General features: G+C 39.0%; 1 protein-coding gene across 1 annotated transcript in view; it reads left to right on the forward strand.

The window, feature by feature from the left end:
* Positions 1–1,751: 1,751 nt before the first annotated feature.
* The window catches only part of vax2 (ventral anterior homeobox 2), a 27,093-nt gene continuing 7,290 nt past the window's right edge, over positions 1,752–21,554 (forward strand). Inside the window, exons 1-2 of the mRNA XM_036596207.1 lie at positions 1,752–2,001; positions 6,419–6,606. Of these exons, the coding sequence (XP_036452100.1) occupies positions 1,752–2,001; positions 6,419–6,606 (438 nt within the window). The remainder of the gene's footprint in view (positions 2,002–6,418; positions 6,607–21,554) is intronic.

Raw genomic sequence — 21,554 nt, forward strand, 5'->3', positions numbered from 1 at the left:
TTCTAGATCACTCCAACTCAAGGATGGAGCTCCTTCACTCTAGAGAACGCAGCCCCCCTGCTCCACAGCTCAATGCTGGGGGGCTTTATACACTCAAAGATAAAGAATAAACTGACCTGTCACCATCAATCACTGGCGTAGTAGGTCTTGAGTTAAGGAATATAATTGTATACACATGCAGTTGTATTTTGAAACTGATTGTCTTGACTCCAGGCCTTTTATTTTCTTTTTCTTTTTTTCTTTTTTTTTAATAAAGTTATGTCATGTAAATGCACAAATACACCACTTTTCTTGGAACTTAAGATCATTGTTTTGCCTTCGAGGGTACATTTATATATTTTGTTTCTTGGGGGATAAAAATGTAGGCCTATCTGAACACTTTACAGGTACACTGGGATACACTGTAAGGAAAAAATGGACTGCCCTGTGCCCTGTACCCGTTTTTTTTCAGGAGGTGTACCCCTTTAGTCGACGCTTTTCACTGGTCATGGTGACTCTGGGCTCATGCATGGCTGCTCAATCACCAACGCTTTTCTAAGGAGAGTATAAAAGATGTGTGTGTGCAGTTGATGGCTTCACTTTAAAGTATCTGGGTTGTCAGAAGGCCGGCTTTCCTACACGATCGTGAAGAGAAAACACACGTTGTGAACTTTGTTAAAGGTTCCACTGGAAGCTGTTGGTGCCGGCAGAGTTTGCTGGATTAAAAACCCAGCCCCTAATCCGGGTTTCCCCCGCGCGCTGACACCCCTAATCTCCCTGGGCTCCTCCTCTTACTCCACTCTCTCAGCCAATCAGGGGCCGGCTCGCACACGCCGGAAATGACGCGGGCACTGACGGTCAATTTAAAACCGTATCCTGCCGCCAGGATTATTTATGTTCACACCGTCCCCTCGCGCAGACCAATGGCTGCGAGCAACATCTGAAACATCTGAAGCATCCGAAGCCTCCTCCAAATCGAAATATAAGATATTTATTTTTAAACCAGCTGGCGCGCTCCAGTGTAGAGGGGCAAAAAAAGAGTGATAATAAGAGCTAGCTAGCTAGCTGGCTAATACAATCCCAAGCATTGGCTCTGAAATTAGCCCAGTGTTGACGCCAGCCGAGAGCTTTAGCGCTTCCTAGCAGGGCTGCACCGCTGAGAGAGCCGCATCGGGTAAATTCACTGGACACGGGTTTTGAAAGACAGAAAAAAAACCCCAGAAACAACTGTACCAGGGGGGTTTGGGGGGGAGATACGAGTTAAAGGCATTTGTTGACTGGACCGCCGTCCTTCAGCTTTTCCTTCCTCTTACGTGGTTAAGCAGTGAAGCACCTCCCAGCGCCTCGAAAACTCAATGTAGGCTACAATAGGCGATGCATTTTCTTTTCGTGTGTGCATGCGTGCGCGCGCCTGTGCGTGTAGCTGAGGAGGGTCCTTGGGCTCGTCCGTAGGGGACCCCCCTCTCCACCTGCACCTGCACCCCGGTTCCTTGGTTCTCTGGTTCCCGTCGTTCCACAGCTGTGCGGAGGGAGGTTGGACCGCGGACCATGCCGAGAGCGTCGGGGACGAGCTGGGCTCAGTCACTGCTCTCCGTGGCTGGACTCTGACCGGACTTTTCTCTCTCTTACTATTTTTTTTTTTCATTTTTTATTGGAAGGGGGGGTCAAGTTTCCCTCTCCTGCATTTTTAGTTCGAAAGAAGTGAACACAGGTTGAAAGAGCTGGGAGAGAAACCCGAGCTGAGCGCAGCAGCAGAAGCTCCAGTTTGTTTCATGTTTGATCAAGCCACGAGTATGGGCGATGGGGTCGCCGAAGAGCGAAACCACTGCGCACCCAGCTCAGTGTGCCGGGACCGGGCCAGGGAGTGTAAGAGCCGGCCCGAGCTGGGCAGCCGGTCCCCGGCTCAGAGCTCAGCCGACACCCCGGGCACCTCCGCGTCCACCCCGACCTCCTCCAGCGAGGACGGACACGAGAAAGTTTTAGGAGTGGACCCGGACTACTGCAGGAGGATTTTAGTCAGAGGTACGTGTGGTGAAGAAGAAGTGCTGGTCGTGTGAAGGGGAGGGGGTAAACCATGAGTGGTAGTAAATAATATAGTAAATATAATGTAGCTAATAATAATAATAATAATAATAATAATAGTAGGAATGATAATAAAAAAAATAGACAAAATGCCCAAAACTTTTTCAAAATTCAAATATTTCAAAATTTGAAATTGACACATAAAATACGCCCTCTAAAAGTATAGTCTGATATGGATCTTCATCTTCTTCAAAACTTTGCAAATTGTGACTAGATGTTGTAGCTACTTATACTTTTAATTCCATTACATGTGGTATTAATGTTAATACGTGTAATTATCATTTTATTATGTGCAGTATTCATGTTAATACGTGCAATATTAATTCTATTACATGTAGTATTGTTGCTAAAACGTGCAATTTTAATTCTTTAACACTAATGTTAATAGGTGCCATTATAAATCTATTACGTGGAGTATTCATGTAAACACGTGTAAATGTAATGTTATTACGTGTGGCACTCACATTAGTCCGCTGGTTTTAATGTAGGCACATGTACAGCTAATCTGACAACAGAAAGAAAGCATGTAGTTCGTGTTTGTGACTAAATAGGACAAAGTATAACTTCCACAAGAATCTTCACGTCATAAATGTACTACTTTGTCACCCTTCTGTCGTTTTATTTTTATTACGTGTACTTGTTGTATAACATCATAATGTAGGTTTCTCTTATTACTAAATAATAATGCACGTAATTATATAATAGCTAAAGTACATGTAACTGTTGATGATGAGCAGATTAAAATGATTACTGTATTTTATAATGCATTTCTCAGAGTATCTGAGATATGTACCTGAGAAAAATATATTGTAGTTTTTTTTTATTGACGAAATAAAAATATACAGAGAAATATAAATATAATTCTCCAGCGCTGCATTAAATTCTTACAGTTTTATTTTGTTTCAGGCTGGACGTAAATGAACACTGTAGGTGTGAATTGGGGATCTTACTGTGCAGAATTAGAACCGAATGTGACTGTAAATTTAAATGACAAAAAACAGAAGAAAAGAGTGCAATTAAAGAAGAGCAGATACTAAACAGTGCAGTAGGATTTCAAATGGAATTGTGAGAATGAGTGTAAAATATTTCTATTCTGAAGGGCTGAGTGTTCACGTTTTGTTCAGGGATGGTGATATAATGTTAGCAAACAAACACTCTTCTTGGAGACATGAGTCTCTCTCTCTCTCTCTCTCTCTCTATCTCTCTCTCTCTCTCTCTCTGTGTATGTGTGTGTGTGTGTGTGTGTGTGTGTGTGTGTGTGTGCGTGTGTGTGTGTGTGTTTTGAGATTTGAAGTGAATTACACGAAATTATAGTGAAAAGTAGAACGACTATTATGCAGAAATAGTAAACACCAGGCTTATAGCATCTGCTGTTTCCCTGAACATAGTAATATTTTAAATTATTCGACACCAATGTGTTTATTTCCAGATTTTTTTGACAATGAAACAGATACAGTACCACAGCATGCAGTTTCTGCGGTATACGTAATTATATTTTTCCCTTTATTTTGCTCACAAAAATATACCAAGAATTAGATAAATTAAGAAAACATTTTCCAAACAGAGAAATTTACATTTAGAAATTTTACATTTAGAAACTGATTTAATTTCACGCTGTTGCTTGCTAGTCTTTTTATAGTCATCCCCTCTACACATGCTAATGGTAACAACAGGATGCTAATATGGTTTCACCAGAGAGGTTGAAGATTATTATTAATAAGTTCAGATCTGCTATTAAATGTAGAAATAAATTAACGTAGATTACTATTATTAAGTTATTGTTTGCTATTAAATCTACAAATAGATAAACCATGAATTTGAGCAGAGACATTCAGAATAGCTTTTTTATGTTTGCACGTGCAGCTGTAAAGGCATATAAAGTTCTGTCCATCCACTGTGTCCATATTTTTTATAACATGGCTTTTAAAAAATCGTTTTATAGGTCATTTAATCACAGTGTACATGCTAGATCTTACACAATGCTAGGCCTCTTTTTTCTGAAATAAAACTGCTGTTTTATCTGCCCGTGTACTGAATTTTACTGGAAATAACCCCAACCTACTGTGTTTGAGGTTTTGTCCTATGGTCAGTCACGCTCCACCACAACAAAGTCCAGCCAGACATAAACGAAAAACGAAAATAAAAAGAAAGCGAAAAACATAAAATAAAATAGAATTGAATGTCCAGTCATGCCCAGTGATATAGGCCACATAGACCGCTTCTGACCTGTGATGTGTCTAATATCACTATGTGGTGAGTCTAATATGGCTATTGTTTGTGTTTTGGTCAGTATTAATGCTGTGTCCTGATGCTTTTATGCGTTTTAAATGAGCAGTTAGCAGCAGAACGGTTAGCCGAGCTCGTTGTTGGGGGTGGCCGGAAGTTGAAGGTCAGTAATGGCTGCAGTGAGTGGTCTCTCTGCCGGTGCTGGGGGGCATTTCGGAGCAGTTTTGGGCCACCGAGTTCGTGCCTCAATCTCGATCACCACAGCCAGAGCCACAGTGTGTTTTTAAAGCTCAGCGCTAAAGCGGGGTCACCCAGGGGTCAGCGCGTCTGCGTCACAGCCCGGCTAACACTCCTCAGAGGGAGCCATTAAAACAACAACAACAATAACATTAACAACCGACTCCTCCAATAATGCAGTGAACTAAATAAAGAGTGTAAACGCCTGTTCTGTTAAAGTTAGTGTAAAACAGAGAGTGCGTGTTGGTGGTGTCTGCAGAGAGGTGGAGCTCTCGCCTTCCGTTTGGAGAGGAGACCGCAGCACTCAGCTCTGCTGTCATTAAAAACACGATATTAGATCATTATTTAGATATTATAGTCTAGTAATAACATAAGGAGAAACTTATTACAGTTTTATTACATGTGTTTGTCCAGTTGGACCCGTCGTTCGCGCTGTGTGTGCTCACTGTACACTGTTTGGCCTGTGTGCGCTGTGATTGGCTAAAAACATTAAATATTGAGCTAATGTAATTTCGTTCAGTTATTATGAAGTAAACCATGCAGGTCTTGTTACGTGCACGTGCAGTTCTTTTCCGGTTGGGAGCGTGCGTGCGTGTGTGTGTGTGTGTGTGTGTGTGTGTGTGTGTGAATGTGTGTGAGGACAGTTGTTAAAACACAACATGCGTAAAACAAACTGCAATCATATTAAGTTAATGTATTTATGTATTTAAAGGGCATTTTTGTCTGTCAGTGTGATGAGAGTGATTTAGCAGCAGTGCTGCAGGATTCGAGCACTTTTTTCTAAATAGCTATAGCGTAATCACAGGCACGGCGCATGCGCACTTAGGATTTGTTTTGTGTGGTTTAATTGTGTATATACAGACAATTATAACCCGCTCTGATGCAGGACTCCTGTATACCCCACATGAGTCAGGGCAGGTGATAATGTGAGCTGCTGCACTGAGGATGGTCGCTGCTAGATTCAGTTCGCTGACTGTGAGCTAAATCTGCTAGACATCGTTTAAAAAGCCCGGAGATTTCAGGCCTGTTTGCTCCGTTTATTAGAAAGCGAGCGCTTTATTTGTAGCGTGTCATTCACATTTCTATTAAAATGAAAAATGAAATTTATTCATTCATTCAAGATGTTTTTCCCTACAGGAGAGGCCACTTAAGATGACTTAACAGACGGCGTAAGAAAAATCTTTAGGCGAATAAACATTGCATTAAGACCAAACAATGAGTAGAAGTTTTTTTTAGTTTTCGCTGCTTTAGCAATATAGCAATATATAACTCCCTCTCTCTCTCTCTCTCTCTCTCTCTCTCTCTCTCTCTCTCTCTCTCTCTCTCTCTCTCTCCTCTCTCTCTCTCTCTCTCTCTCTCTATATATATATATATCTCTCTCTCTCTCTCTCTCTCTCTCTCTCTCTCTATATATATATATATATATATATATATATATATATATTTGATTACACTGTCTTATTACGTACCTTTTACATATTTACAATTATGAATAGTCATTTCTGCATTCAAATGATTCTTCTCTGTGATGAACAACCAATTGTATATGTTTTTTTAAGAACTCTTTTAAAATGGTTCTTTATGGCACAAAAAGGGTTACACTTTTGTGTTCAGTTCTATACAGGACCCTTTTTGCTAAGTGTGGTTACTTGATTTTTTTAAGTTATCATTATTTTGTATTTTGTATTATTTAGTACTTGTTTCTCTTCTGAATGCTGAATCAGTGAAATGTAGATCGTTTAGTCCCGCTCATGGTCGTAGACTCGGCCAACACTGACCTGCAGATTCACTAATGAAGTTAAAAGTCTGCTGCTGTGATCGGGACTGAAGCTCGCGCACTGGACCGATTTTTCTGTATTTTTCTGTGACTTATTTGACTGTTTTTCCTCTGCAGATGCTAAGGGCACCATCCGGGAGATCGTGCTGCCCAAAGGGCTGGACCTGGACCGGCCCAAGCGCACGCGCACCTCCTTCACCGCGGAGCAGCTGTACCGGCTCGAGCTGGAGTTCCAGCGCTGTCAGTACGTGGTGGGGCGCGAGAGAACTGAACTGGCCAGACAGCTCAACCTGTCCGAGACTCAGGTGAGAGAGGGAGGGAGAGAAAGAAAGGGAGGGAGAGACGGAGATAGAGACTTAGATAGAGAGATAAAAAAAGAGAGAGAGAGGGAGGAGTACAGCACGGAGAGATCAGCTGCTAAAGCTTTAGGGTTTTCAGACTGCATCGATTTTTTTTTAATAAAAAAAATAAAAATGTAATTGCTCTGGTTTATCGGCCATGACAGATAGGAAGCACAACAATTCATTCTTCATTCTTCTTCTTCTTCATTCTTTTTCTTCTTCCTCTTCTTCTTCTTCTTCGTCTTCTGATTTTGTTTTCATCCCCTTCCTTTTATTTTTCTTCTTTTTCGCATTATATATTAAAAATTGTTTTTCGTCTTGGTCTTTTTATCATTTACTTCTTTTTCTTTTTTCTCTTCATCTTCTCCTTCTTCTTCTACTGTTTTTAGTTTTCTTCTTTTTGTTTTTTTTCTTTTTGTTTTTCGTCTTCTTCTTCTATTTTTAGTTTTCTTCTTTTTAGTTTTTTTTCCTTCTTTTTCTTTTCCTCCTTTTCTTCTTCTTCTTCTTCTTATTTTTCTTCTTCTTCTTTTCTTCTTCTTGCTCTTCCTCTTCTTCTTGTTTTTCTCTTTCTTGTCCACTGTGATCAGTATCTAATTATATTTCATGGTAATTAACGGGAATCTCTGTGTCTGCACTGCTCTGGGTTAATGAAACAGAAACGCTCCAGAGCAGATACAATAATAAACACGCACGGGCTGATTTAATAGCACTTCACGCAGGTTTGAGTCAGATTCAGTCCAACACCGATGAGCGCTGAGGGTCTCCGCTCAGTGAGGAGCTGAACGCCCTCAGCTCTGTGCTGGTTATTGGAGTGAAGCTGCCTGGTCTGGAGGTGCTGATGGATCATCAGGAGCTCATGTGTCGCTGGTGCGGTGGCGGAATGCTTTGTTTTATTTTAGTTAGTGTCTGTCATCGTCTAATAAACGTAGATGGAGGAACTATTGTGTACTACCACCGATGCCTAAATAAATAAATAAATAAATAAATAAGAGTGTAGCAACCTATCCGTTTATCCTCCTGAGCTCTGTTAGCCCTCAGTGGATCGCTGCCTGAAAGTGATGCAATGACGAGCCATTTTAGCTGAATCCACATCGGCGGTGTTCACTTTTTCACGCGGGAATTCACAATAGGCTTTCAGCTACAGCCGTAGTTTTAATGACTAACCATTGTTTAACCACCCTAGTCGATTTTTTCACTCTGTGGATTTAAATATTTAGAATATGCATCAGTGACCTAAAAAGTGTCCCGTGATTATAGCCTGATAAGGTCAAATTCCTCAATAATTGAAAACCTTTATGTATTATTTGACAGTATATAGGCATATTAATGACTGAATTACTTTTGACGCATCAATAAATAAAACTAGCAGACACTACCCGTATCAATAATGCAATGTTTAAGATCAGGGTGTCAAGAAAACAAGAAGATTGAGTAAAAGTTGAGCGCATATGGAAACGCCGTGATGGATAGTTGAGTCAGACAAAGAGGAAAAAGTGTGAAGGTGTTGTCTGAAGTGGGTCTAATGGGGTTCCTACAGAAAAATGTCGAGCCTTGAGAGGACGCTGTTTACACACCAAGCCAACCTTCGCACGAGAAATAGGAGCCCAGTGGTAGAAGAGAGGAGGACTCCGAGAAGAGGGAGATCTGACTTTATCTGAAGCATACAGAGACTGAATGTTCATTTGTTTTACGGAGGTCAAAGATAAAATAGGAGAAAGCGATAATGAAGAGAACATGTGAATGTAGGACACCTGAGAGTGGAAGCGCTGAACTCATAATTAGTACTCACTCAGTGGGCGATAATGGGGGGATCATCTCTGTCAAAAAAAGAAAAGAAAAATAAAGGATTGCCTACAACGCTCACGCCCTGCTTTAGTTACGTCACTAAACACGTTTTTGTTACTGTTGATTTAACGCTAAAATAAAGGTCCTATGCAGGTGCATTTTTCGTTCATCAATGTACAAACAATGTAAATGTTCCCTCAACAGTGATTTTAAGGTCCAGCTGTGTGCTTCAAAAGTTTAAAGTTTTTGCCAGTGGGAAGGTACGTATTTGTACATATTCATAATACATATGCAAATACATAACCTAATGATTTAAATTAGAACAATAAAATAAAAAGCCTGGAGACGAGACGGGGTGTGTGGAGTCAATATAACCATTGAAAATATCATTTCAATGGATTATGGTACAATTATGTTCCCTGACTAAAGGTACCGAGATGTACCCTTGAGGGTCCCACCCCAGTGACAAGAGGTGTACTGCCCCAGTGACAGATTACTACCTTTTTTTCTGAGAGTGAAACTGACTGGGTTCTGCACTCATAGAGACAAAAACAGGTTCTATATAGTAATGAACAAGGGTTCTTTGACTCGTAACAATGGTGGAATCCTTTTTAGTGCTATACACTATCAGAAAAAAAGGTAATGGTACCCCTCTTCTCACGGGGGTGGTATCCTCAAGAGTACATCATCAGTACCTTTAGTTAGTGAACATTATTGAACCATAATCCACTGCAGTCATAGTTTTCTAAGTCGTATTGACTCCGCACAGCCTGTCCTCACTTTAGGTTTTTATTTTATCGTGCTGTTTTAGAACATCAGGTTATGAGAAGGTATAAATATGTTCCTTTCCCACAGTTGTGCACAATTGGACCTTAAAACCACCGTTGTACCTTTGAGGATACATTTACATTGTTTGTATCCTGATGAACAAAAATGTACATGTACAGTAGCTTTTTCTGAATGTAGAATCTATTTTTAAAAGGGTTCTTTAAAGAACCTTATACAACTGTTTTTTCCTTCACAGACATGCAAAGAGCCATTTATGCATTCAAAGTCTTCATAGTTCTCTTTAGAACCACTGACTTCACGAAAGACATTTTTAAGAGTGTACGCGTAAGCTTTAATATTTTTTGGAGTTATTAGTTATCAGAGAGAGAGAGAGAGAGAGAGAGAGAGAGAGAAGCGTGGGGGCTGAGTTGGGGGAAAACCTGAAATTTGATCATCACCAATATGTGTTCCCTCCAGAACTCCTTTTTCGATCGTATTCTACACTTTAAACTGTCAAACTGTTTTTCTGGCACCAATAAACCCAGCAGTTTCATTATTACCCGTTATTAATCGTTGATGAACCCTACAGGAGGAGATTCGCTGAGTTATGAAACGAGCTTTTACATAAAAGACTTTGGCCCAACTTTCTTCTACGTGTTTCATTTCTTTGCAGCACGAACTAGACTTACTCTCGAACAGGTGCGTCTAATTCCCGATTCCTCACGGAAAGGAACACCTGATGTGAACATCACAAATGAGCTAGGAATTTCCCAAACAATGATGAACCGAAACGCCTAGACGAGCCATAGCCAAGTAACCAGATGAACGCCAGATGTAAATCCTCACTTTAATGTCCTTTAAATCACTTGGGAAAAAGACGTATTTTTAACCGTTCACATTCAACAAAAACGGAAAGTGGTTTCGGGTAACAGCGCGGTCGTTTTTCCAGCGTCGTTTCAGTATCATTCCCCTGGATAGGTCAGCTCTTCACCACGTGGTGGCGCTGGTGGAGATCTCCAGTAGTCTATATGTAGCCTGTTTGACATGAGACACGTTTTCGATCTCTTTATTTTACTTTTATTTTACTTTTATTTTTAGCGCATATTTGTATTATTATTGTTTTATTTTAATTGCAGAGTTAAAACTGGTAGCTACGGGCGCTGTCCTGGGTGCTGAAACTTTAAACTTTATACTTAATTTGATTGCAATAGCTTACTCGTATAGGCTGTTGCTGTAAATATATTTTATTTATAGGAATGATAAATAAGCGGATATTTCACAATATTGAATGAAAAATTTTCAAAATAAGCCTAAACTATCAAACGTGCTTTTAAACAGTTAACAGGAAAGAAACCTGATGCAATAAAGATAATAAAAAAAACTTAAATGTGATATTCTGGCAGAAATTATAGCATATATAAAAACTTGAGTTAATCAATTGTTCAGTAATCTTGAAATGAACGAAATGTGCCGATGTTCTAGCCAAAAGTCACATTTTTGCTGCCACGTGTTATTTTAGCTGTTATATAAACTGGAATAATAGTTTCACTTGTTATAAAAGGTCAGGAGCGCCTAAAGTAAACAAAACAAAAAACGAAATTCAATTCACTTTGAGATCAATCTAATTTCACACTGCTGTCCGTAAACAAAACAAAACAAAAACTAAAACGCCAGTCGAATTTATTTCGTTAGAATAGAAAGAACCGAATCAGAAACTCGTCTGATTGGCAGAGTGTGAACTGGACTGAAGCGGTTCTGCAGTAACCTCCTGCCCTTTGACCTTATTCAGCGCTGTACAACAAATGCCTTTTTTAAGGTTGAATGAAAACTGAAAACTGTTTGCCAGGCTGTTTTTTTTAGAAACAAGAAATCTAAATCGTATTCCCTCTATTAACTTTCAGTTTTAAAGCTTTATAGAAGTCATATAGGGAGAAGAGAAATGACTGCATAGCGCTCAGACTCCAATAAATCACACTTTCTACATGTTAGACCTTGAGGGAAAAACGCCTTCATTGTAACCGGACTGCAAACGATTTTGGGACGTTTCTTTTCCTGTGGGAGGAAAATTCTAAGTGCACAAATATGCGGAGATTCACTTTTTACTTTTTTTGATTGACTTTATCAAATTATTTGAGCTTCGTGGGATGGCGCCGCAGAGTTTTAGCTTCAAGGTCCCGCCAAAATATTTCATTTCTCCCAATGCATCCTGAAAGCATTCCTATTAGAAACACGCAGCCTTTTCTGCTAACACGCTGAATTAAAGTTCTTTAAAGTGCTTCATTTACAGGGAAGCTTTTGGGGTCGTTCCTCACATACTAGAGCAAAGAGCTCGGCGAATCTGGAGAGCATTTGCATTTTCAATTTGCTGGAATGGCTTTTAAAATCTACATGTGTTTTTAGACAGCTAGTAAGTGCTAGCCTAATATTCAGCCTCATTCATATTCACTGGCCGTGATTCTGTCTCTCTCTCTCTCTCTCTCTCTCTCTGCGCTCTGGAAATGTTTTCTGCAGGAAGTTCAGGCAGTTTTTTGTTGGGAATAGAGGTCATTTTATTTAGATTTTATTTATTTTATTTAATTTAAATAGATGTGTGCAGGGCTGCTTTCTTATCAGCCTTACAGACTGAAGCGCGCACTGTTGGGATGCGTTGCTGAGTAATTGTGATACGGCGTCATTTGTTGTCATTTGAAATGTGAAGTCCTCGTGCATTTTCGTTACAAAAGAGCCAAAATGTTTTTCTCCACTTCTTGTCGTTCTGTCTCAGCGCTCAGAATAGCTAATATGAGGCGTTTCTCAGTGAGTGTGACTTTATTTAACTTTATAAACCCAAACTCGAGGCTGGTGTTTAATCTCAGCTCGTGCCCGCTGTTCAGTTGGACGCGGAGCAGTAAAACTCGTTCAGTTTAAAAGATCTTCTTTAGTCTGTCGACTGTTCTGCTCATTTCGAACTGTTCTTCGTTAATTTTTGTATTTTTCTTCCTAAAAGGATTTGAGTGACTACCGTGTTTTTGTTGGGTTGCCAGTTGATCTTGGTTTGCTGCTCGTTTACCTCTCAGCACCTTCGTTTGTTTGTGTAGCTGCAGGTTTGTTCTCTGATGAGAAGTTGCTATGAAACTCTCGTCTGTCTTTCAGAAGCAGGCGGAAGCTGCGCATGCGCGCTTTGCAGTCTGAGCCAGGATCGGTCCGTAAAAGTGAGCAGACTGCTCATCACAGACAGAGCAGATTAGAGCCTCTGTTACAGTTTATTACAGTAAACACGGCTGTGCGATTCGCTATTTGATCATTTATTGATTTTTTATATTCGATAATAACGTCTATTATAGTTATAACACAATGTTATAAGGCTATTATTTTATATATATAGAATACACACACATATATATATATATATATATATATATATATATATATATATATATATATATATATATAGATATAGACGGATATATACATTCATCTATTAACAGTAAAAAATAAATGTCTAAGGCAGGAAACAAGCAGAGCACACCTGACTCTACTCCTTTAACCAGTCAGCCTCAGGCTTTACTGGTCAAGTGAGCTCCTGATTTGTTACACCGAAAACCTGCAGCCACACCGGCCCTCTGCAGATAAGACTGGACTTCTTTCTTTCTTTCTTTCTTTCTTTTCATTATTTCTCTTCTTCCTTCCTCCCTTTGCTCTTTCTTTGTTCGTTAGTTTATTTCTTTCCTTCTGTCCTTCTTTCTTTCTTTCTTTTTTTAGTTCTACCTTCTTGCCTTTCTTTTATTTTTTCCTTCCTTCCTTTTTTCTTTCACTCTTATTTTCTTTTTCCCCTCTTTTCCCTTTATCTTTCCCTTTCTTTTTCTTTTTCTTCCTTCCTTCTTTAGTTCTACCTTCTTTCCTTTCTTTTATTTCTTCCTCGCTTTTTTCTTTCTTTATTATTTTCTTTTCCCTCTTTTCCTTTCTTTCTTCTTTCTTTCTTTCTTTCTTCATGGTTTTCTTTCTTACTTCCTTCCTTTCTTCCTTCCTTCTTTTCTTTCTTTCTTTCTTTGTCCAGTGAAAGGAAGTTGTAAACTGTGTGTGTAATGTATCACAGTATGATCACAGTGTATCACAGTATGATCACAGTGTATCACAGTATGATCTTTGCTTTGTTTGCTGTTTAACTGGGTACTGGAGAGCAGAGTTGAGAATCAGATTGAGAGACCGAGGCCTGAGTCTGAGGAGACACACAGATTCTGCACAGGCGTGACTGAGATAAATGAGTTTGGGAACATCCTCTAACTCTACTGTTTATAAAACACAGATTAGTCCGGCCCTGTTTCAAACCTTCCTAGAAGCCCAGAGAGGAGCCAATGAGGCCAGGATAAATACACACAGATGATTGTATTTCCTGCATGTGTGTGCATTCATGGAAATGGATGACCGTGCATCCTAATGAGATTAACCTGTTGTGCAGCGGTAAAGCGTGTTTCCCTAACTTACTTTCAGATGACTACAGATTCTAAATCAAACCTTCAAAGAATAATGTTCACCCACACAGGTGTCTGTAGTGGTGGAGACTCATTAGACATGCATAAGATACATTCAAATGGTTGTTCTCAGATATAAATGAGAGAATATCTTTCAGAATGGGTTTTCTCCAGCCTCCCTCCCCAGCAGGTGGCTCCCCGCTCCAGTGTAACACAGCAGGGAACCCGGGCCACAGACTGCGTATCGACCGGTTTTCATAAAACAGTCCAGTCTGCTAAACTGAGCTACTCATACACCATAGGATAAAATCACATGTTATTGTCTGTTGTTTTAGAATGATGATAAAGTTGAGCCGTGTTGCTTTTGGTACACAGATTCATAGAGTTCATGGGGGAATTCCTTTGAGTTCCTTTTATGCTGACAGAGCTGAATTCTCTGGCATTTTCTCTTACATTAGCCGTACTTCAGTGATGATTAACTAGCTTTTTAGCAAAGAAACTAGCATGGCAAGTGAAGCCTTGACAAATCATCTTGTTCTCAAGCATCAGTATCCAGTCCTATTGCAATAGGCCTACTTCTTAGAGGAGTAACAGTCTATAACAGTGCCTTTACCTGTAAAGCACAAGTGAGATCCACTTTGTTTCTCATTAACCTGAAAATAGTCTGGTGGCCTTTTCCTTTTTTCATCAGTAAATATGATTCCTCTGTAAATATGATGGACGAGTGTTAAAGGGTTACTTATGTTTTAACTTATTCTCTTTCTGCTGCCTCTGTAGTATATGGTCGATTACCACAATCAGTCCATGTGTTACATGTTGTTCCCTGTGCTTAGAAAAAGACAGCAAATCCACTGATTCAAAATTCACTTATATTAGAAACAAATGAGTAGTTGATAAAAAAAAAAAACATGAAAATTGTGAAGATATCATGCTGATTTAAACCTACACATTCTGCCACACTCTAATAATACTTTTGAATGCCAGAGTGAGATGGTAAAAAGTAGTTCTGGTTACTCGCCTTAGGCTTAGACAGAACCCTGTAAAAAGCACAAAGTTGGTCACATATTATCACAAATTCTTCTTTTTCCTCTGAAAAAGTCCCATCTCTGAAAAAATATATTTTTACAGCTTAATTTACAAATATGTTTAACTGAAGAATTCTTCAAAAACATGTACTGACAGAATCCAGCAACTTTCCATTGGCTTCTAGTGTGAGTGTACTTCAAATTAATAGGTTTTTCTGTTCTTTGTTAGGTACAATGAAAGATAATATCAATAGTCCTATACAGATAGAGATTAATTAAAAAATTGTCAATGCACAAAAAGATTTAAATCCTGTTTACAGGCAGGATTTTCACCTGCACTTCACGCAACAAATCAAACAAGTGTTCTGTATTAGAGCTATAGCAGTGGGGTCTGCTCAGCTCCGCTGAAATGTTGGTCTTGAGTCTCTTTTTCCTGACTGTCCCTCTCTGTTTTCTCCTGCTGTTATATGAGCAGAGACTTAGGGGCGCATTTGAATTACTCATACAAATAATAACAATAATAAAAAATCCCCTTGTAATCTCTCTGCAGTTCAGAAACACATTCAACTTACTTATTTTCACAATCCACTGAAATTGGACAGGCTTTACCTACTGCCTCTTGATTACCTTTGTGCATATACTGATTCTTTCTTCATATATTTGTCTAAACAGACTTGACAAGTATGCAACATTATTAACAAATTAACAAATCAGAGGATGTAAACATGAAAATAAAAATAGATCAAAAATGTATTAAGTTAGTATGCTTCCATTTTTATTTCTTTTCTAAATGAAAATTTGAGTGAAAAGTAGAATTTTCAGTACCCCCTGGTCAAATTCCATAATTTGTAAATTTTCTAGAAAATAAGTTAACCTCATCTATACAGAGGGCACACTTCTGTACATTTCAATGAAGAACCACTGCTCATTTGCTGAAATTAACATATGGGAAAAAATGTTATGACACATTTTATATTTTATGTTTTATTTTTTCCATAATGTTAAATACAGCAAATATAGAGAAATTGTGCACAGAAATGTACAGGAAAATGTCATATTTAAGTGTGTTCTCTGTAGAAGATGTGTGAACTTATTTTCACTTCGATAACACATGGAATTAGTCCAGTGGTGTTAAAATTCTTGTATACAACTGTTTATGTTTATGTTTATGTTTATATTATAAGTGTGTAATAACAACATAAAAACTATATTTTACTTGTTAAAACAATTAATTGCTATCATAGTGGTATGTGTGTGTGTGTGTGTGTGTATGTGTGTGGTCTTCATTTTTGAGCACTTTGAGAGTTTGTCTGTTACATTGTATCATTCCGTTATTGTTTTCAGTCCACCCATGATAAAGCCATGGATTTAATGGTTGAAGAGTCGCTTAAACTGCTTTAATCCAGGAAAAAGAGAGAAAAGAGCGTGAAATCAAGGCTCACTTCAGTTACCTCAAGTTGCTCTTGTGTATTGGTGATTTAATGCTGGATATACAATGTCGCTGCTTGACTTTCAACCTTTGAAAATCTCTCTGTATTTTTTTAAACCTGCACTGATGTGTAGATGGTAAGCAACAGCATTAAACATGTTTACTAAATCTCTGTACACTGACTGAAGACATAATTGTGTAAGTCCTTGGACCTCATTTGAAGAGGATTGACCCCGGGATTTGCACATGTGCCGAGCTTGAAGGACACTAGGTGCTGCGGTTTTGAGCGTGTCCATTATGTGGGCGCATATGGGTCTGTGCACTTTGATTATGTGGTATGTTCTGGACTTCAAGGGCAGATAGTAGTACTGAACTCAAAAGTTGTGCTCAAGTGTATGAGCAGAATAAAGTCTGGCCCGCTCACCAAGGTTTGAAGTTTTAAAAAATGGCAATGAAATTTTACATAGGAGTGCAAAAATTTCCCCCATCTTAAAAAAAAATTGATAGGTTCTATTTTGGGCGAATATGAAGATGGTGCAGTTGTATGCATTAGTTTGGGGGCTGCTGGTCAAATGACATGTTTTGTTAATTGAAAATAAGTGAACACATCCTCTAAAGAGAACACACTTCTGCACATTCTAATGCACAATTACTGTTTTTGTGCTGAATTTAACATATTAGGGAAAAATAATGAAACAAAAAATGTGAGCAAAAGTTATACTGAACAAAAATAGAAATTGTGCACTAAAAGTAGCAGAAAAATGCCACATTCGGGTTTGTTCCTCGTAATTGGTGTTTACTTATTTTTACTGAGAAATTGAACAAAACGTTTGCATAAGACTGTTTGTGAAATTTGGTTCATGACTTTTACAGACACTGTTGTTATCTGAAGATTATAAATTAGCCCATACAGTGTTTTTAAAAAGTCACTGCGTTTACAGAAGAGTCACAAGAATTTAACATGAGTAATCATATGTCCTTAAGTGACATGTTCTTTTAGAGGCTGCAGGTTTTTGTTCCAGCCAAGCATGACCACACTTAATATCTAATCAGTTGTTTGAAGACTGAGACCAACTAACCTGGAATCAGCACAGACATACTTAAGAACACAAGTGTAAAACATGTAATCACAGCCATTTCAAGATAAAACATGTCACACTTTGATGTCACAAGTTTACTTATGAACACGTTTTTAGACACTTCATATACGATCACATGAAATGTGTGTGAGTTTTCTGTAAGGGTGGATTGTCACTAAAATGGAATGACACTAAAATGAACCTCAGCAGAGAACAGGCCTACCTAACAACATACAAAAATCAGAATTTCCACTAAAGAAAATCAAATCTGTGCCCCTTTATAAAGTTAATTTCTGCCTCTCACTCTTTTGTTGGCAGTTGTTTACCCCCAAAAGGCATACAGACAGTATCTCTGGGTAGGGGAGTGGACCCATGCAGTGTTGGTCATAGAAAGCCTCTTAAATCGGGTAAACTCTAGCTTCAACAAGGGCTGACACACCACCCTGAGCCAGTCTATGTGCCCCTATTGCTGGTAATGCCATAAAAATTGGTCCTAAGCTTGATGGATAACACCTCTGTTTTGAAACATCAGCCTGTCTATGAGGCTAATGCCCTCCTGCTGACCCCTCACTGCCTCCTGCCTCAGTCAGCTGGGCAGACAAATGCACTGGTGGCATCTAGACCACTAGTCATGCTGATGCTTTGGGGAAAAAGTTGCTTGACTTGATGGTTCTGTAAACAATGTGTATGATAGATCTACAGTCGTCCTGAGCGCCACGGTCAACACGTCCTCTAATAGAAGTTGTGCACTAAAATTTGCAGAAAAATGTCATATTTAAGTTTGTGTGTTAACTTATTTTCATTTAGAAAATCAACAAAAAATGTAATTTGACTGGGCTTGTTTGAACTTTTGGATACACCTGTATATAAAACATGGGAGAGGTTAAGAAACAATGGCACAGAAGTTGTTTTAGGAATCATTTTTCATACCATTTCCAAAATGTGATATTCAATGCATGCCAATGTGACAAGATTTTATTCCAAGTCGTTTTGGACCATTTTATTCAGTCAGTTCATCACGAAATGTTTGTATGGAAAGGAAATCTAGTGGTTTCAAAACAAACAGTGGAGTTGGGAGGTGTTGATATGACTCTGACTATGATTCTGTTTAGATGTGTTATGTCTGACTGCTGAACAATTGTAAATAATTGTAAAGGTATCCGACAATGAGATGGCCTTGTCTCAGAAATCATAATTCAGTAGGTAGATGTTGAGATTCAATAGGTGTGAATTAACCCAACAAACCTATGTAAAACTGAAATATTATAAGAACACTGAATGTACAGTGGGAGCGGATTTAGCGTCATGTCTCCAGCTCCAGCCTACACATCACCCGACTGGTGAGGAAAGTGAATGCCTGTGCTGTGTGCTACTGTCCACATCACCCAGATAGACAGCGCCTAACGTAACTAACGTAATGTCTGGACACTGGGAAGCTCACTGAGCAGTGTTGGAGATGAAGACTAAGACAAAGAGAGAGTGAGAAGGAGCCAGAAGGAGAGAGGGAGATGATTGTGTGCACATACTAGAGCTAAGTGAGGGTAATGCAGACGCCAGCGAAGAGCCTCTCATGAGTGAACAAAGTGTGGTGAGACACGAGTAATCTGCTCTAACTTTGCTGTTTCTTGTGGCTTAAAACAAATGTTTAGTGATTTTAATTGTGACATAAGTATATATAGTTCACATTTGTATATTGTTTTCAGGCAAACAATCCCTCTTTTGAAAGAAATTGCCTTCTATTTTCTACCTAATTTGTACAGAAATGAAATAAAATATAAATGAAATCTACAGAAATACTGCAAACTAAGATATTGGGGTGGGCAATAAGATAAAATGTATTGTTATCAATAATTGATAAATTCCATTATATTGTGTCACAAAATATTTTTCATTACAAAAAGAGTATAACTAATCACGTTTTATTAAATTTAGCGCAGTGCCATCTGTGAAACACTGTACAAAAATCACTGTACTCTTTTTGATAGGATTTGTTTGTCTGTTTCAAATGATCAAACCTCAGAAAAATACAGTATTGTGATGCATATTATGTATCTTATTGTGCATCCCTATTATATCACCAAACTTTTCATATAATATAATTACCTACTATACATGGTTTCTATTGATATAATTTCTAATATTCTATTTTTTTAAATATTTTATTTGAAAAGAGAAAATATCAACAATCATAGACAGTTATATATATATTTTTATATGCATGCAGGATTAAGAAACATTGTGAATAGTATTATTTACTCTGGCGTGCAGTCACGGGCTATGTTTAGTCAGTTGACTGTGTCACGGCAGGGTCAAAAGTTCAGCCGTGCTGTGCAGTGTGTGCGCGGCATCGTTTTGGCAGCGTTCAGCTCATTCTGCGAGTGCTGTGGCATTGATCTAAGATCAGCTTTTGCTGCTCAAATCCTTCTGTTCAAATCCCCTTATCTTTACAAGAAACTGCTCTCGGATCAGCGTAAAAGGGAAATAGTGTGTATGCGTGCAGGCCCGTCGTGTCACTGGCCGGGCAGTCTGTAATGCAATTACCTGATTGGATCAGGCAGAACAGAAACCTGTTAGATCCGGAGGATGCATTCACCAGCAGAATACAAGCTAGATATACGACACGCAGACTCTCTTTTACTCAGCTCTGCTTCTGATTTCAAGCCCAGTAGTTACTTTGCACATTATTTTTTACATTTCAGAGCAAAATGACTTTTAAATGGACAATTACTCTGTACATTTCTAATGTCATATACAGTTGCATGCAAAAGTTTGAATGCCCCAAGTCTAATTACATGTCTTGTAGATTTTCTAAGTGAAAACACAATAACATGTCCTCTACAGAAAACACACTTTACCCTTAAAAATGGCAGGCCCAAAGTATTATTACACACTTCTATAACCTAAGAATAGTTCAATCAGTTTGCATTGAATTTCCTTTAGTTGCTGAATAATGAGCATTCATATGTAATAATTTGCACACACACATATATATATATATATATATATATATATATATATACATAAAATATGCCATAAATTTTGCACAGGCCATAATATTTTAAACTCTGTAATCAAACAGTGATTGTGCAGTAAAATATGTAGGGCATATGCCAGCAGAGGATATCTACTTATTTTTTGACAATACATTGAGCAGCGTATGTGGTTGAGCGACCAGTGGAGGCGCTGTTGCTCAAAACAGTGAGCGCCATCCTCTCAGTCTCGGCCCTTATACTGTAAGCCTAATTGTCTTATCTAAACCACAACACCTTAGGCACTAGGGGCAAGCCCTTTTGCTATGGGTGGGGGCAGAGGACTAATAATAGTCCAAGTGCTTTTGTGCTTAGGCGGATTATGGAGCCATATCTACCAGCGATTCGATAAGACACAGTTGACCCTTGGCTGGCTTCGCCATGTGTTGCGGCAACGCCAAGGGCCAGGGCCATGGATCAGGCCATGATGAGGCCAAGAGGGTGAGCAGGTGAGCAGGTAAAACAGGTAGGAGGAGGAGAAGCAAGAGAAGCAAGGATGGAGGTCTTGGTGGATTTGATGAGCAATAACAGTGAAGGGAGAAGAAGGCAGAAGGTAGAGAGAGAGGAGATGGGGTTGATTGAAAGAAAAATGAGCACTGGAATAGGGTCAGGCACTTCATGCCGAACGCATAAACACATGCTAGGTCAACTCCTTTCCCACCCAATCACTCATATTTAATTGACTCCCCATCAGCTCTCTTAAGTTTTGTTCAAACTCTACAATTTGCAGTGATTTTCTGTTCCCAGGCCACAGTTCAGCCCTGGTGTCAAATCTAGAGGTCAGACAGGAGTTTTAAAGTGTTTTGTTCATGCAGCATGACAGAGTAAGTGCCCCTGCTCTCCTGGGCTCTAATAAAGGTCACGCAGCTTCTAGTTCTTCCTTTGATGCTGAGTTTAAGAGCACCCTCTGGGAGGCAGACTCATCTTTGCCAATCATGCACTACAGTTCTCACAGTGTAACATGGTAAAAGATGTTATGTTACCATGGACTCATCATAAAATATGGAGCCCCGTAAAAGATTATATAGGCTGAATCACGCTTAAATGATCCACATGACCGCATTTGCCCTCAAGTGCACTTCATATTACAGCTGCATTCAGTGCAGGTTATTTCATATACATACACTGAAAGCTATAAAGGCTGGAAAGCATTAATGCTTTGAGCTCAAGGAAAAGGGATAACTGCTCTTGCATCCAAAACATGCCCATTACTTCCCACTTAAAAGAACAGTTTTTGCAACTAATTGGCCTAGATAAAGGCAAAGAGGAAACTCTGAAGTAGCCAGCCCTGGAGAACCATGAATCGAGTCCCTGACCTCCAATCTCCACCGAATGGTAGAGGTCAT

This window comes from Colossoma macropomum, unplaced genomic scaffold, assembly GCF_904425465.1.
Source record: "Colossoma macropomum unplaced genomic scaffold, Colossoma_macropomum, whole genome shotgun sequence".
Taxonomy (NCBI): domain Eukaryota; kingdom Metazoa; phylum Chordata; class Actinopteri; order Characiformes; family Serrasalmidae; genus Colossoma; species Colossoma macropomum.